The sequence below is a fragment of the Macrobrachium nipponense genome, chromosome 23, assembly GCF_015104395.2.
Source record: "Macrobrachium nipponense isolate FS-2020 chromosome 23, ASM1510439v2, whole genome shotgun sequence".
Classification (NCBI taxonomy): domain Eukaryota; kingdom Metazoa; phylum Arthropoda; class Malacostraca; order Decapoda; family Palaemonidae; genus Macrobrachium; species Macrobrachium nipponense.
Window position 1 is genome coordinate 22,374,478 of NC_061090.1, and position 16,530 is coordinate 22,391,007.

The window sequence follows — 16,530 nt, forward strand, 5'->3', positions numbered from 1 at the left end:
TAATAATCTCATTCACATGAAATGGCATGGAATGAATAAAACCAGTGGTGGACAAACTTTTCAGAGCGAGGGCCGCCATTATTGGGCCATGAAAAGTCAAAAGGCCACATCTTTTAAAATCGCGCGGTGCTCTTTAAGATCATACAACTTACAGGCAGCACGGTTAATAAAAGCAAACAAATTCAGAATCCAGCTCAAGCAATTTAATGGGGAAAATGTTTCTGGTCACAAATCTGCTTTACAATTCGTTTATAATCTGGCACAAGGTTGCTGGTAGACACTCTCATCACTGCATTCAAGTTTGTATCTGATAACATGGACCTGTTCTTGGACTTATTTGTCTTCACGCAAGAGAAACTCTTCTCATAGATGTAAGTGAAACCAAAAATAGAGAAGAATCTGGCAGCAAAATTTCTTAAACATGGAAAACATTGAACTGAGAGTGACTTGCAATACTCTACTAATGGTAGGGGGTGAAACATTTCCTTCAATGAATGATCAGATTGGATGTCTAACGATTCAAGCTGTAATCCAGCAGAGAAAAGGGAAGTTAATACGTTGAATTTAAGCTTATATAAATTTAAATTCTATAAACTGTAAAATTATATATGTTCACTCACAAAAATCATATATCTTTTTTTCAATTTGCTACAGGTAAACATTTTGTTTAGAAGTTAACAATATGGCTAACCAGAAGGCGGCCAAACGGTGTATAGGTTTTCATGTTGATATTTATTAAACTGCCAGTCTTGGGCTTTACAAAGTATCATGAATGGTTACAATGCTCCGAGACTAGACTCACTCTTTTAGCAAAATGACGCTTAAAGAGCCTCCAATCAGCAGCCTTTCTGCTGAGGAAGTCACAGGATAACAATGAGCATGACAACAAAATTTGGTATAATAGATATGAGAAACTTTAATTCTAGACCAAGTCTGAGCAAAAACTCAAGGCAAAGGCCCCACATATCTCATGGGGTTGGGAGGACCTCTATATGCAACTGTGAAATTGTTCCAACACTCATATCCTTTAGGAAGTACCATACAACTTGCATAGGAGTTCCCAGGTAAAATTAAGTGATGAGTTGGTTTCAATAAGTAGTAAGGATAAGAGTTGGTTGCCTCGGCTAGAAATCAAATATTGTAAGGTTAACTGCAAGAGAAACTTTGCTTTCTTATAGGAACTCGTTCTGTCTATGTTATCTCAGTTGTTTCACCACTGAAGTCATTAAAATGTATGAATCAATTTTTATTTCATCGTACATAGCATTATCTGTAACTGTGAAGTAGTATTAAGGGATAAAACCATAGAACAGGCTTGTGGTAAACACTTTGGTTGTGAAACTAAAGAACAGACTTGTGGTAAACACTTTGGTTGTGAAACCAGAGAACAGGCTTGTGGTAAACACTTTGGTTGTGAAAAGTTAACAGATGATGTTTACCCAGAGGTGCCAAGACCCCCTAACTGGCTGCAGCGTTACCATGCCCTGAGAGATTGAATTAACAATATCATGACGTCTCAGGACTAGATGCACTTTTATTGCGGAACACATCTTGAAGTTCCTCCAAGGAACGACCTCTTGTCTCAGGAAGCCACAAAATAACAATAAGCGTAATGATGAAATTTGGCACACTGAATATGACGAGCGTTAGTCCTAAATCAAGTCGTGAGATAATCTTGAGGAAGGTATAATTCATGACAAAACCCCCAAGGTTGTATGTAAACACCATCAGGGAAGAACCCATAGGTCTCACAGGGGTTGGAAGGAGCTCTCCTATGTACACCCACGGAATTGGCCCTATACCCAGACCATAGGAAATGACGTACACAAGCAGTAGACCAAGGCTCACCCAAGATTTTCCAGGCAGGTCTAGGACCAAGAACAGGCCACTGACTAGCACAGAGAGGCCACACACAAGGGAGCTCCCACCAATAAAGGGCTTCCGGCCTACGTAGTCTATTGTGAAGGCGGAGATCACATGTCCAACTAACCTTATGGCACCAAGTATGATTGTGCAAATGAATGGATCTACTTCCACTTTTGCTTGGTGGAACGTGTAGACCGAGTACGAGAACATGGCGCTCTTTCCTCCGTACTCTCTCAGGACAAAAATGACCCAGAGCAGAAATACTGGCATTCCATTTTCTCGCTTCTTTAGCTGCATTATCTGGAATAAAAAATGCGACAATTATTACTATGACACCATTTAAACAGATCATTTCAATTCCTTTTTTTTCCGTATTAGGTTTGTGAATTTTATCAAAATGCGTGATGATCATGATAGACACTGCTCACATCTGTGATACGAAGAGCGGGATGCCATGTAGGTACCAACCTGGGAGGAAATAGATGTCTTGTTATTTGATGCAGCTGTGATCATAGAATTCAACTGATCACTCACATCACATTTGGGTCCTCTTAATCGCCGTAGAGATCGCTCAGCCTCCTCTATCCTATTCTTTCTCACTAACCAGTAGGGCGACTGAAAAAATTAAGATGTCTTAAAAATTTCCAACCTGGTGCACTTAGGTAGTGGGTGAAGGGTGGTACTACAGAGAAACATTTGTTTTGGTAACAGTTGTCTTCAACAGATATTCTCTTACTTTCTATTTTATGCCTCCACCCAACTTATTACCTCTGGAACAAAATACATCAGCAACAAGATCAACAGGCAGGGAGCAGCAGGGACGGCTGTGGCAGGCCGCCATGAGAGAAAATGGGCGAGCATGTACCCAATCAACATGGCGGCAGCCGCTACGATTTCAGAAGACGCAGCGACCAGTCCCCGTTTCTCTGGGGTGCTTATTTCAGCCAGCAATGGCTGGAAAGCTGTGCAGAGGAAGCAGTTGACAAAGGCTAATCCAACACGTCCCAGGTAGAGAAGAAACAAGTACGGGGCGAAAGCAATCAGTAGCCAAAAGGCAGCCTTTGGTAACAGAGCTAAAAGAACCATGCGTTTTGGTCCCAGCAGCTCCAGCAGGGGTCCAGCAAACGTGGAGACAAAGATACCGATGATAGACACAACTGATACTGCAAAGGGAGAGTGTGGGATTAGGCAGTTATTGTTAACGACAATGCAGCTTGAGACTGTGTTTCAAGGTAACAAATATCTACGATAGTAAGTTGTAGCCCGGTTGACTCAGTCCAATATTACCTAGAAAAGCATTTTTATAGAAGGAACAATGCTGAAATTAAGAATTAACTGCATAATACAAAAACTGAGGAGCAAGTTATGACTATACAAGGTAAGCAGTTTTCAAACATTATTTATAAGGAATGATAAGTAAACTAAATGCTACTGATACTAAAATACTGTTAGGCTATGATATAGACCACATTGTTCTTGCAGTTGCGTGATCAGTGTTTAATAAAAATAGAGCGCTTAGCTTTCTATTACTTTCACAATTCCATGCCACCGTGAAAATAAAAAGGCTTTATTCGTATTTTGAAAACTGAATCTACTAGAGTTATAAACGGAGTGAGAATGATCTTTTAGCATTATAGTTATTTCCCAAATACCGAAAGCACACAACGTTCTGACGAATGCGTCACAAAGGCTAGTCTGAATTCTTTCCTCAGAAAATCAATGTATTCCTAAAATTGGTCTGAATATATTTTCTATTTTAAGATATCAGAATGTCCTTTGAAGAACCTATTTTGCTTCACTTACCCAGCCAAGAAACATCCTCCTTGGTAACGGTGAAGTCTTCTGTGTCCTCTTCAAGTTTGGGGAGTACTGCTGGCCAACTGAGCACGAGGTTAATAGGTAGCGTTATGCAGATCACAGTTACCAACAGCACCAACTGCAGACGCAAAAAGAAACAAGAATAAGACATTACAATGAAGTTGATTAGAAATGAAACTGAAGTATGGTACGTTTGGTGACATTTTAATGCAGATATTTTTATGCTCAAAGTTTTCGTAAGTTGGCTAATGTGGAGGTTGGCGTTGTAATCTGTCTCCCGCTCTAGACCAGGGTCTCTAGACCTTGCTCTAACAGTAACTGTTTACCTCTCTCGTTTCTTATTGCTAGCTGGCAAGCTATCTGTTTACGTCTTTCTATCAGCCTCTTTTCTGTTGTTATGTAACTTGCTAATATGCTTTATGATTTCGAAAGTCAGTTATTGAAGTGTAGCAATCATATTCTTCAGGTTTCCTTGGCAGTAATTCTGGCAGCAGATAGAACGCAAGAAGGGAGTAGTTCTTTATGCTGATTGCTTGTCTCTCAGGAGATGCAGAGACTTTGGTAGTTATAATTAGTTATATGACTAAGATGGTGCATGGTGAACAGAGGCAGATTTTGTTCTGCAAGAAGTGAATTGATACTAAACAGCTTTCATGGAGAGTGAGAGGGGGGGAGGGGGCCGGCACTATCCTGAAATATCTAAAAAGGACAGTCAATTGGCGATATTACAATATGCCAAGTTTTACTAAAATATCAGTTTCTGATATACTCACAAATTATCAGTGTAATTATTTGCGAATTTACATTTGTGTTTCTACATGAAAGTATTTGCATAACTTTACTAACTACTCCAGGGAACAGAAAAGTGCAGGAATTCTTTTTAAACCCTGTTAAATAAAGGTTATGAATTCTTACTGATAGATGGACCAACATGGAAAAGTTACAGTTTGGGATGTCTGGAAACTCAAGGGCAAAAAGTCGTACCTAGTGAGTGAATACATTGAAAGGATTTGAAACGTGATTGTAGTTGTTGTTGAGCACTCAAATTTATGAGTTGTGAGGAAGATATTTGTAAATAAATTATAAGCCACATAACATGAGGACCTGACATAGATACAATTGGAAAATGGAATAAAACTGGGAGTTATAGAGATGGCCAAGAAAAAAAAAAGAAAAAAAAACTGCTCTACCAGAGGGATTCAGAATAAAAGAGGAATCAAGATCTCGAAAAAGGAGAGAAAACACTACCTCGTTGTATCTTTGCCGTATATATGACTCAGTAGCGATATGTTTTTTGTGGTGTCGCATTTCATTCAACCATTTCATTTTTTAGGGAAAGTCACGTAGGATCCTAGAATCACAAATGACGGAGGTGGAGGGGAGACTTTGGTTGAGATGGTTATCTGATTAGTGATACATTCTGCAAATATATGACAAAAGACGCTTGTAAGAATATCAGTTTTTGGCTCCAGTCTTACACCAACTGATGTCTCCTGGCTATGCCCACCTCTCTTTAACACACGTAAAGGTCCTTTTCCAAGTCTGGTCTTACCCGAATGGCGTGGTTACAGCAGCCCACCTCAGGAGACCCCTGTATCTCCTCCTCGTTTTTAGAAGACTGCGTCATCTTTGCCGCGAGGCTCTCTGCCGAGTCTAATCTGAGCCTTTGCCTGAAGGAGGTAAAAGCGAGTTAGACATTTTTTCATTTTCTTTCCGTGAAATATAACTTCATGAACTACGTTTCTTGAGTGTAAACATTAGTTATTAACACTCAAGAAACGTTATTAAAGAATGAGGACATTAGAGGGAAGGTTGGAATGGACTACATTTTTGTTACTAGGTCAGAACTTTTGGACTGTGTTGAATTGGAAATTGGGAATTAACCTGTTAGAATAACAAAGTTTTTCAACACTTTTGAGAGAGGTCAAATTATTATTATTATTATTATTATTATTATTATTAATTATTTATTATTTATTATTATTATTACTTATTATTATTATTATTATTATTATTATTCTTATTATTATTATTTTTTATATTATCATCATTATCATTAGGTTTGTAAGAAGACCCTCTTTTAGGCAAATGCTGTTAAAAAGGATGGCAGAATTAAGCGAGTTGATTTTATATATTGTTTTTTTCTATTTTCCTTACAATTCGGTTCTCAGGCTCAGCGATGTTTCTGAGTAACTGGCCAATCTTCATATTGGGAATTTTCGCCTACGGAATAATACCAGCACTGACGACGGCCCCTGCTTGACCTGGACCTGATATCTTGTTCTAATAAAAGATTCCTTCAGCATCTATAATTTTTGAAAATTCCCAATATGAATATTGGCCAGTTACTCAGAAACATCGCTGAGCCTGAGAAGCGAATTGTAAGGAAATAGAAAAACAATATATAAAATCAACTCGCTTAATTCTGCCTTCCTTTTTAACAGCATTATTATTATTATTATTATTATTATTATTATTATTATTATTATTATTATTATATTATTATTATTATTATTCAGAACGCAGACAAATTGGTCAATAACCTTGCAAAGCAAGCTGCTGCAGAGTATGACCAGACAAAATAATAATAATAATAATAATAATAATAATAAAATAATAATAATAATAATAATAAGTAATAGTAAATTATTATTATTATTATTATTATTTATTATTATTATTATTATTATTATTATTATAGACATGCCAACCTACGGCGCTTTGCTCACCAGTTTAAGCAACAAAGAAAAAAACAATAATTAGAAAAATAGAGATGAACCTATATAAAATTAATGCAGCTGAGGCAGCAATTGCTTTTAATCAAACATGTCTAAAAGAGGGTTTGCTTCCAGCATATTACTATTATTATTCAGTAGATAAAACCATTCATATGGAAGAAGCTCACAGGGGCCACTGACTTGAAATTCAAGCGTCCAAAGAATATGGTGTTCATTAGGAAAACGTAAAAGGAAGTGAAAGGAAAACAAAAGAAGAGAGCCTACTTATCAAAAAAGAAGAAATAAATTAATAAATAGATGGAAAGTATTAGAATGCAAGAAGAATGGTATTAGGGTAATAATACATTACATTTTCGCATGAACTTCTGAAGTTCCAACTGCAATACATCCACTGGGAGCAGTGTTGACAACTTAGAAGGGAAAAACCCTGTTTAGCGCATTTCGGGTTGTCACAGTTGGCAGCACTGACTGTCCTCAGTCCAACGGTGTGAGGAATAAAGGAACTCTTGAACTGAGAAGTTCTACAGCGAGGATAAACAACTTTGAGATCAACAAATAACTTGTTACAGTAACAGGCAAATAATCAAACAAACAGCTAAACCTATCCACAAGCAACAATGCAAGTCACACAAGTGTCGCGGTTATGACGCACGACAATCTAAAAGCATATTTGTTATTATGGCACTCTCAAAGCGCTGTTGCCACATCAACAATTGGGTCGGTGACTGGCGTTGCTAAGTGTAAGTGTGCGGAAACTGACATTAAAGTGAAGAGAATGTTCAGTCATGTGCCGTTTCTCAAAATTCATCCTGAACTTGGTCGTAATGTTATCACTGCATTTGTAAATTTTCCTTTTATTATGATCTTCTTGTTTTTGTAAGTATTTTGCTACAGTTTTCTCGGTACTGGTTTTCTCTTTGTTGAGGTACACATTAAGTAAGGGCCTTAATTAAGCTCTGAGGCTGCCAACTATGCTTATATATTATATATATTATAAATATATATATATATATATATATATATATATATATATATATGAGAATGCGTGCATACTTCTTCCACACACACACATATATGTATATATATATATATATATATATATATATATATATATATATCATATATATATATATGTATATATATATGTGTGTATATATATATATATATATATATATTATATATATATATATATGTATATATATATGCATATATATATGTATATATACATATATATTTTATATATATATATATATATATATATATATATATATATTATGAACAAAGTTATAGCCACGAAGGAAAATTTAAATATTTCGTGGCTGTAAATTTGTTTGATTAATCATCAGGTTTCTTATTTCCTCGTGATTTAAAATCACATATATATATATATATATATATATATATATATATATATATATATATAATATATAAATATGTTTTTGGGTTTTATTGCATTTATTACTGCTGTGGATGAGATATGTAGATGATATTCTAACATTTTGGGATAATAGGTGGGACAATTTTATTGAATTCCTTTCAAAAGGAGCATGGGGTTCAGATACCATCGACAAGATTTTCATTCAACCAACGCTTAAGAAAATTAAAGGAAGATTATCAGCGGGGGTGACCTAAATTGGCTTGCCTGTGGATGGACCTCTTGGTATAAATACTATCTTTTCTGTAAACTTTCCTCATTCATCTACCTGAAGAGGGAAACAGCAGTCTAAGAAATATAGTACTTTTCTCTCTATATTTTGGTGTTTTATGGGCTCCTTTTATTAGATATATATATATATATATATATATATATCATATATATATATATATATATATGTATATATATATATATATATATATCTATATATATATATATATATATATTATATATATATATATATATATATGTATATATATATAAAATGAGTGCGTGCATACATACTTACACACATGCACACATATATATATATATATATATATATATACACATATATGTGTGCATGTATGTAAGTATGTATGCACGCACTCATTATATATATATATATATATATATATATATATATATATATATACTATATACATATAATTATATATATATATATATATAGATATATATATATATATATATATACTACTAATATTTATATATAATAAAAGGAGCCCATAAAACACCAAAATATAGAGAGAAAAGTACTATATTTCAGAGACTGCTGTTTCCCTCTTCAGGTAGATGAATGAGAAAAGTTTACAGAAAAGATAGTATTTTTACCAAGAGGTCCATCCACAGGCAAGCCAATTTAGGTCACCCCCGCTGATAATCTTCCTTTAATTTTCTTAAGCGTTGGTTGAATGAAAATCTTGTCAATGGTATCTGAATCCCATGCTCCTTTTGAAAGGAATTCAATAAAATTGTCCCACCTATTATCCCAAAATGTTAGAATATCATCTACATATCTCATCCACCTACATATCTCATCCACAGCAGTAATAAATGCAATAAAACCCAAAAACATGCTGTGGATGAGATATGTAGATGATATTCTAACATTTTGGGATAATAGGTAGGGCAATTTTAATGAATTCCTTTCAAAATTAAACGCATTAGTGCCCAGCATCAAATTTAAAGTTAAATGGGAAACAGACAACAAAATTCCTTTTCTTGATGTTGTAATAATCAGAGACACAACAGAATACAAAATTACCATATACAGAAAACCAACGTTCTCACTTTCATACATTCACTACTTTAGCTATCATGACATTGCTATCAAGATAGGTGTAGCCAGCAACCTGTTCTTAAAAGCCTTACAAATTTGTTCCCCAGATTTCCTGGAAAAAGAATTTGAACTAATTCATAAGCAACTTTCATCTTTAAAGTATCCTGACCATATAATTAAGAAAGCAATTCACAAAGCAAACGTAATTTTCTACTGACCCTTTAAAGAAAAGACCAGAGATACACCCAACAATAAAATAAAAATTCCACACCTGGACACGATTAAGAAGGTGGCTCAGACCCTTGGAAAATCTAACCCTTTTGCATTTACTTACCCAAACACCTTAGCCAAATCCCTGATTAACGTCCAACAAAAGACATCCCCCAAGGACACTGGGGTTTATCAAATCTCATGCCAGGACTGTGACCAATCTTACATCGGATTTACAGATAAATCACTTACCCAGAGATGAATACAACACAAACGGTCAGTTAGGTATGGACAACAGAACTCAGATATTTTCAACCATATAAATGAACATAACCATAGAATAACCTGGAATTTGTCACATATAATTTATAGCAGCAACTGCCAGTACAAGAGTCAAATGATGGAATCGGCCTTAATAAAAGAGAGGCAGGTAATGAACATCTCAAAAGGAGCATGGGTTTCAGATACGATCGACAAGATTTTCATTCAACCAACGCTTAAGAAGATTAAAGGAAGATTATCAGCGGGGGTGACCTAAATCGGCTTGCCTGTGGATGGACCTCTTGGTATAAATACCACCTTTTCTGTAAAATTTTCTCATTCATCTACCTGAAGAGGTAGAGAGCAGTCTCTGAAATATAGTACTTTTCTCTCTATATTTTGATGATTTTATGGGCTCCTTTTATTGGGTGGAATTCTGTTGTTCAGTCATATATATATATATATACTATATATATATATATATATATATATATATATATATATACTATGACTGAACATGTATATATATGAACAAAGTTATAGCCACGAAGGAAAATTTGAACATTTCGTGGCTGTAAATTTGTTTTATTAATCATCAGGTTTTCTATTTCTTCGTGATTTAAAATCATATATATATATATACATATATATATATGTATATATATATATATATATATATATATATGTATATATATATATATATATATATATATATATATATTATATATATATATATATTATATATATATATCTATATATATATATATATATATTATATATATATGTGTGTGTGTGTGGTGTGTGTGTAAGTATGTATGCACACACTCATTATATATATTCATATATAAGCATAGTTGGCAGCCTTAGAGATTAATTAAAGCCCTTACTTAATGTGTACCTCAACAAAGAGAAAACCAGTACCGAGTAAACTGTAGCAAAATACTTACAAAAACAAGAGCAGAAAAGAATCAAAGGAAAATTTATAAATGCAGTGATAACATTACGACCAAGTTCAGGATGACTTTTGAGAAACAACACATGACTGTACATTCTCTTCACTTTAATCCCAGTTTCCACACACTTAGCAACCGCGACACTTGTGTGACTTATATTGTTGCTTCTGTGGATATATATTATATATATATATATATATATATATATATATATAATATATATATATATATGTGTGTGTGTGTGTGTGTGTGTGTGTGTGTGTGTGTGTATTTTACGATTGTAAGGTGAAATGGATTTTTTGGAAATAAAAGCAAAATCATCAACAGCATGAAACTGAGAGAGACAGAGAGAGACAGAGAGAGAGAGAGAGAGAGATTGCTATACCAGAAAACCTGCGAAAAATCAGTTGCACTCCTCACGAACACCACCAAGATCAAACTATTGGGAGTCTGCAAGACTGCAACAATATTAACCGGTCCACCCAAGGTCCTTCAAATATATTTGAGGCACCTTAGATCCACTCAGACACATTAAAATACTTATCAGTGTTAAAATTGAAAAGGAAATGATGATCTCGGACTCATTAAAACGTTAGAAAATGCATTACAAACTCCTAAAAAACGTATTTAAGTTCCTCCTTAAAAGCAAGAAATTAGATTGTGAATTTTTGTCAGTGAAAAGTTACGACCGTACGACATTTTTCCCCATAGCATTGTTAGTCTGGCAGCGGAGAGCATTTGCTACCTTACACCATTCATACAGAATGAAGAGAAATGAAATGAGGAGAACAGAAATGATAGAATATACAGAGATAACAAAGAAAGAAAGCGTATATGTTCTCTCTCGCTCTCTCAGAAAAAAATTGATACCAAAGATGTCTTTAAAAAGGAAAATAGCAATTAATCGGGTAACGTCATTTTAGCTATTTTTGTAGTCACGCTGGGAATACACACACACACACACACACACACACACACACATATATATATATATATATATATATATATATATATATATATATATATATATATAAATATATATATTGACAGATAGATAAATAGATAGACAATGATTACATAATAACTAACACTAGGCATAGCAGCCGGGCCCTAGCAACACATCCTGTATTGTCGGTACATAAAAGTACGAATCATCCTTTTGTTCCGTTACCATAAGGTCTAAATTGACCATGACCGTTGAGAAAAGAGTCTACTTAGATGTACGTTACGGACGCTGGCTTAACTGGATTCCATACCCATATTTGGCAACGTCACTTAAGGTTAATGCTTATTAGTTTGATTGGTGTTATGTGGTGAAGCTCCAATAAGCCAATGTTCATATAAAGGCTGAGTGCTACAGCGCTCGTTTCACGTTTGGTAGGGCCATAGATCGCTCCCGGTCTTCCGCCTACCAGTGCACCCAGCTGTATTGTGGTATTAGGGGCTGCTGGAGTGCGCCATATATTCCAAAATGGAAGAAAAAGGAGTATATACATATATACACATATATTTAATATATTTTTGTATACGGCAGACTGTTTTACGTACACCTTCCAACTAACTTAATCTCTAAGAATTTGAAATGAAAAAGCTTTATAAAAATAGGTTTATTTTCCGTTGCTTTTCGCAGTCAAGAACAATATATGAGGAGGGTGATGGGGTAGATATTAGTGATATGAATGAGCATATACATCGATAGCATAAATAAATGGTGCATATATTGCAGACATAAATTAAAGGGACATGTCATATACATAAATAAGGAATACATATGTGTGTGTGTGCTGGGCATAAGATCATAAAAATGGGACATAATTATACATTATATACAAACAAAATATTCAGAATATACAAAAGTATACAGTCATAGATGAGCATTACATGCAGAAACTAATTAATACATTGTAGTATATAAATATTGGTAAAAAAAATACAAATTGTCCAATTGTCACTTGTCAGCTCCTGTTCTTATTTCTTTGCATTCTTTAAAATCTGGCGTTGGCTACATAATGAGTATCGAGTTGTCCTCAAACTATTATTTTTTCCCGTTTTTCTTCATCATTTGAATACTGACTTTCGCCAGGTTTAGATATGTCGTTGCCCTTGCCTTCGGCCTTCACGTAAAGAGTGAATTTAGCGGCCAGGGAAACAGATGGAATCCTATGCAAATAAACGAGTGAGCAGATCCTAAGGTGTGGGACTTAGAACCATCTCTGAACCTCCTCGAAGCTAGGTAGGCCGTCATCGGCTTGGGTGCTGTATACACCCAAATCTCCACTTGGGAAACTCCTAGAAGGAGGTCTTCCTATACCCGGGTATTGATGCTCGAGGTACAATGCCCTAGAAGGCGTGGAATGACTTATGCCATGAACAGCAGCAACAATCACAGCGGGATCTTGTACTCTATTCTGCTGGGATGAACTCGCGCCAAAATATGGTGACTCGACGCCACCAGAAACTTCTAACGGACGTTCCTGCGCTTGGTGTGCCTTTGCGCTCTCGGAAGTCCATATCACCCGAGGTCTTTCCTTGTTTCTGTCCTTCTTCTTCTTCTTCTTCTTCTCCAATCCGAAACTTCCCTCAATGTCGGCCTTCAAGTCATCGGGGATTGATTTCAGGAATTCCTTCCGCCAGGTTAGTCTGTATTTCGGTGGACGGTCAATAATGGGTTCGGTGTTGGATTCCTGTTTCCTGCATACGTTGCATATGAGGCCGCACATGACAGCGATGCTTATCGAACCTGTTATAGAAGAATAGATATGATTTATAATAGATTCTACTGAAAAAAAGCAGCTGAGTCCAAAGTCTACTGTTAGAGGGGTCCAGAGAGACTATTTAGGTGAGTTAGGTCTACCCCAAAGGAGAGGTTGATCGCTCACCATGAGCAGTAATGATCGATGGAGCTGATAAATTACTGCTATGAAAAACTAATAATACAGTGTTAATTATCGCAAATATTTCGAGAAAACTGAATACATAAAGGGAGGTAAAAAAGAAAACTTATAATCTATTTTCTAAAGGAAATCATTCACACGGAAATGTGAATTGCAATATAATGAATGGAATAAAAAGTTACACTACATGGTATTTTCAAAATGCTACTGGAACAATTAAATAATATCAAGTAAGAAAGTATAGATAATAGAAAACCCAGTGTTGCCTGTTATTTTAAAATATAATCCTATAAAAAAGGGTAATTTTTTAAACTGAATCTTCAGGTAAATTAATACTGGTGAAATTGGGAACAATGTTTGTCAAATCAAATTAATAAAAAATAAATAAATAAGAAGAGAGCAAGTTTTCTTTTCCATTTGAAACATTTTCTTTCCCATTAGCAGGAAGTAATTAAGTGAATGAATTAAAAACAGAGAGAAAATATGCAAATTTAAAATAGGTGTTACACCAATATGGAAATGATGACCAAACTCAAGTTGTCATATCTTTATTATCGGGGAAGTCCCGATATCAATCTTATCTCCAGAGATTCTGTTTCGCAATTAGCCGGGGAAGTAGTTCTTATAACTGTGGCCACGGTATAACGTGACGTCATCAGTTGTAGTGTCAGGACAGTTTGAAGAGATATATTGCTAAAGTAGGGGGGTGGGGGGTGAAATGCTGTCAGTGCACCTCATGCAGGCATTACTAATGGTTCTTTGCAGGTCGCCTTCGGCTCTAGATGTAACCCGTTTTGTTCATTTTACTGTACCTCCTTTCATAGTCTCTTTCTTCCATCTTACTTTCCAGCCTCTCCTCACCATTGATTCATAGTGCAACTACTTTGAGGTTTTCCTCCAGTTACACTTTTCAAACCTTTTGCTGTTAATTTCCGTTTCAGCGCTGAATGACCTCATAGGTCCCAGGGCTTGGCTTTTGGTCTAAATTCTATACTCAGCTCTCTCTCTCTCTTTCTCTCTCTCTCTCTCTCTCTCTCCTTTTGAACATAACCGCTCCACCCAGTTCCAAACTATTGGTTTAAAGGATGAGGTTGCTAGCCATACGACCCTGCAAGAACTTAATAGGTGCCAAAGGCGCCTCTCTCTCATAACTGACAAGGGTTGACCCAGTATTGTTAACCGTGTATTTTCACTGCCCCTCCAATTAAGTCTTGAGTTATCATTTCTAGTTATGTATCATTTAATCATAGGTCATTTAAAATCTTAAACTGAAAGGCGGATGCATCCTGACAATGGCATTAACTTAAGATTAAAATGAACTGAGAAATTTAAATCAAGGATTCGATTAATTCCTGACCCGGATTTGGTAAACCGTAAACACGCCAAGGATTACGGGGTGCATCAGAGACTAAATCCTGCGTAATCCCCCCGAGGCGGATTTACAAAATCCATAAAACACCACTGGACACACTTTGGATTATTCTCGTGAATTACATAATAATAATGATATATCTGTCGTGCTACGTTGTTTTGCGAATTGATGTAATCCTGGGATTGTCGATGTAATCCTAGGATTTTCTTCCTTCTCTGATGTGTCATTTATAATAATAATAATGTTCTTCAGGAGGAAACTACCGTCTCCATTTACATTTTAACGTCTACACCGATGAGGATTACCGTTCAGGTGTTCGAAAGGCTTCGTTTTTTACATAGAAATATATCTTAACATATAATTTTTGGATTTTTTAATAATAATAATAGTAGGGAAAAACTCTCTATCGCGAGAGTATATATATATAATGTTATAAAGGGTCCACAATAATACAAAATGTTAAGAGTCCGTGTATAATTCTTAAGACTTTACAACAGAGGTAAATTAAGATACAAGAGTCGTTGAAGATCGTTGACATGTTGTAACTATACTCTGTTTTTTTTCATCTGTCCATCCGCCTGTGGTGTTTTTGTATGGTAACACTGCGTCCGGGCTTTAGATAGTTACATTCAGCTTACATTCAACGATTATAATAATATTCTATTTCGAATATTAACGGTGTAATTCGCATACAGTAATTTATTAAAACACTTTTCAGTTGCAAATGTACACCCAGATATCCTTTTATTTACCTAAAACTTACACAGCGTAACTATCCAAAGCCCGGGACGCAGTGTTACCATACAAAAACACCACAGCGGATGGACAGATGAAAAAAAAACAGAGTATAATTGTTCATTTGGACTGAAGATGAACCCAGGGAAGGGTTCGAATGCTTTCTGTAAAGTCTTAAAAATTATACACGGACTCTTAACACTTTGTAGTAATAATAATAATAATAATAATAATAATAATAATAATAATAGTAATTCTCCTCACCTCCAGCGACCACGAAGACCAAAGCGGAAGCCGAGTATCCTTTGTTCGACCACATGATCAGGCCACTCAAGCACCCTACACAGGCCACCACTTGGATGAACAGCAGGGCGCAGCGCTAGAAAGAGAGAGAGCCATGAATCAATCCCAGGAATTTATCTTTTGGGACGTTATTTCTTAGCCTCGACGGGTACATTCGAAGAATTTATTCATAGTGATGCTTATTTACCATTTAGGATGAATAGATTTTATTAATTTATCGAATGAATATTAAAAGAATTTATTGAATCAATAGTTTAATTGCACTTTTACGTTTGCTAATTTTCTATCACTAATAAATAAGAAAGAAAGAAAGAAAAAAAAACAGGCGCTATACACACGTGCTCACGCTAACTTACACTTCCTCACACGCGTGTGTGTTGTGTTGTTTGTGCGTGTGTGTGTGTGTGTGTACGAGGTACTGTCTGTCACTTTAATCAATGGTCGCATTCCAAACAACAATACTAACAACTGTAAAATTTTTAGACGAAGTATCAATATCAACTCACGTCAGCAGGAGTCAGCTTCATCGCGTATCAACAAATATGTCCTCTTTCTTCTACGTCTAACCCCTTTAAATTCACTTCACTATTAAGATGAAATCACGAATAAATCCAGGTTAGCGAAACGATGGTTTCTTGGTGGCCTCAATTCTCCTCTCTGATGTCA

General features: G+C 35.4%; 2 protein-coding genes across 4 annotated transcripts in view; both read right to left on the reverse strand.

Moving 5' to 3' along the window:
- Window positions 1-181: 181 nt before the first annotated feature.
- LOC135199367 (facilitated trehalose transporter Tret1-like) lies at window positions 182-11,000 on the reverse strand. 3 transcript variants are annotated; one of them, XM_064227344.1, is made up of 7 exons: window positions 10,946-10,988; window positions 6,772-6,943; window positions 5,237-5,354; window positions 3,670-3,802; window positions 2,635-3,029; window positions 2,335-2,481; window positions 182-2,166 (listed from the first exon to the last, which is right to left on the reverse strand). In XM_064227344.1, coding segments are annotated over exons 2-7 (1,455 nt in total). In that variant the 5' UTR covers window positions 6,774-6,943; window positions 10,946-10,988; the 3' UTR covers window positions 182-1,506. The 3 variants fall into 3 exon arrangements, with proteins under 3 accessions (XP_064083414.1, XP_064083431.1, XP_064083421.1); XM_064227361.1 differs by lacking the exon at window positions 6,772-6,943 and having other exon boundaries at window positions 10,954-11,000; XM_064227351.1 differs by lacking the exon at window positions 6,772-6,943 and having other exon boundaries at window positions 10,946-10,999.
- A 1,151-nt stretch (window positions 11,001-12,151) lies between these two features.
- The window catches only part of LOC135199404 (uncharacterized), a 4,388-nt gene continuing 9 nt past the window's right edge, over window positions 12,152-16,530 (reverse strand). The window contains exons 1-3 of the mRNA XM_064227409.1: window positions 16,371-16,530; window positions 15,826-15,940; window positions 12,152-13,300 (exon numbers count right to left, since the gene is read on the reverse strand). The exon at window positions 16,371-16,530 is cut by the window's right edge and continues 9 nt beyond it. Coding sequence (XP_064083479.1) covers window positions 12,762-13,300; window positions 15,826-15,940; window positions 16,371-16,391 — 675 coding nt within the window. The 5' untranslated portion in view covers window positions 16,392-16,530 and the 3' untranslated portion in view covers window positions 12,152-12,761. The remainder of the gene's footprint in view (window positions 13,301-15,825; window positions 15,941-16,370) is intronic.

Bases quoted from the DNA above. Each gene is read 5' to 3' on its own strand.
- LOC135199367 (XM_064227344.1), bottom strand. The intron at 3,030-3,669 runs GTAAGTGAAGCA...CTCCCTTTGCAG, and splicing joins GGAGGATGTTTCTTGGCTGG to TATCAGTTGTGTCTATCATC. The intron at 2,482-2,634 runs GTAATAAGTTGG...TAATTTTTTCAG, and splicing joins TGATGTATTTTGTTCCAGAG to TCGCCCTACTGGTTAGTGAG.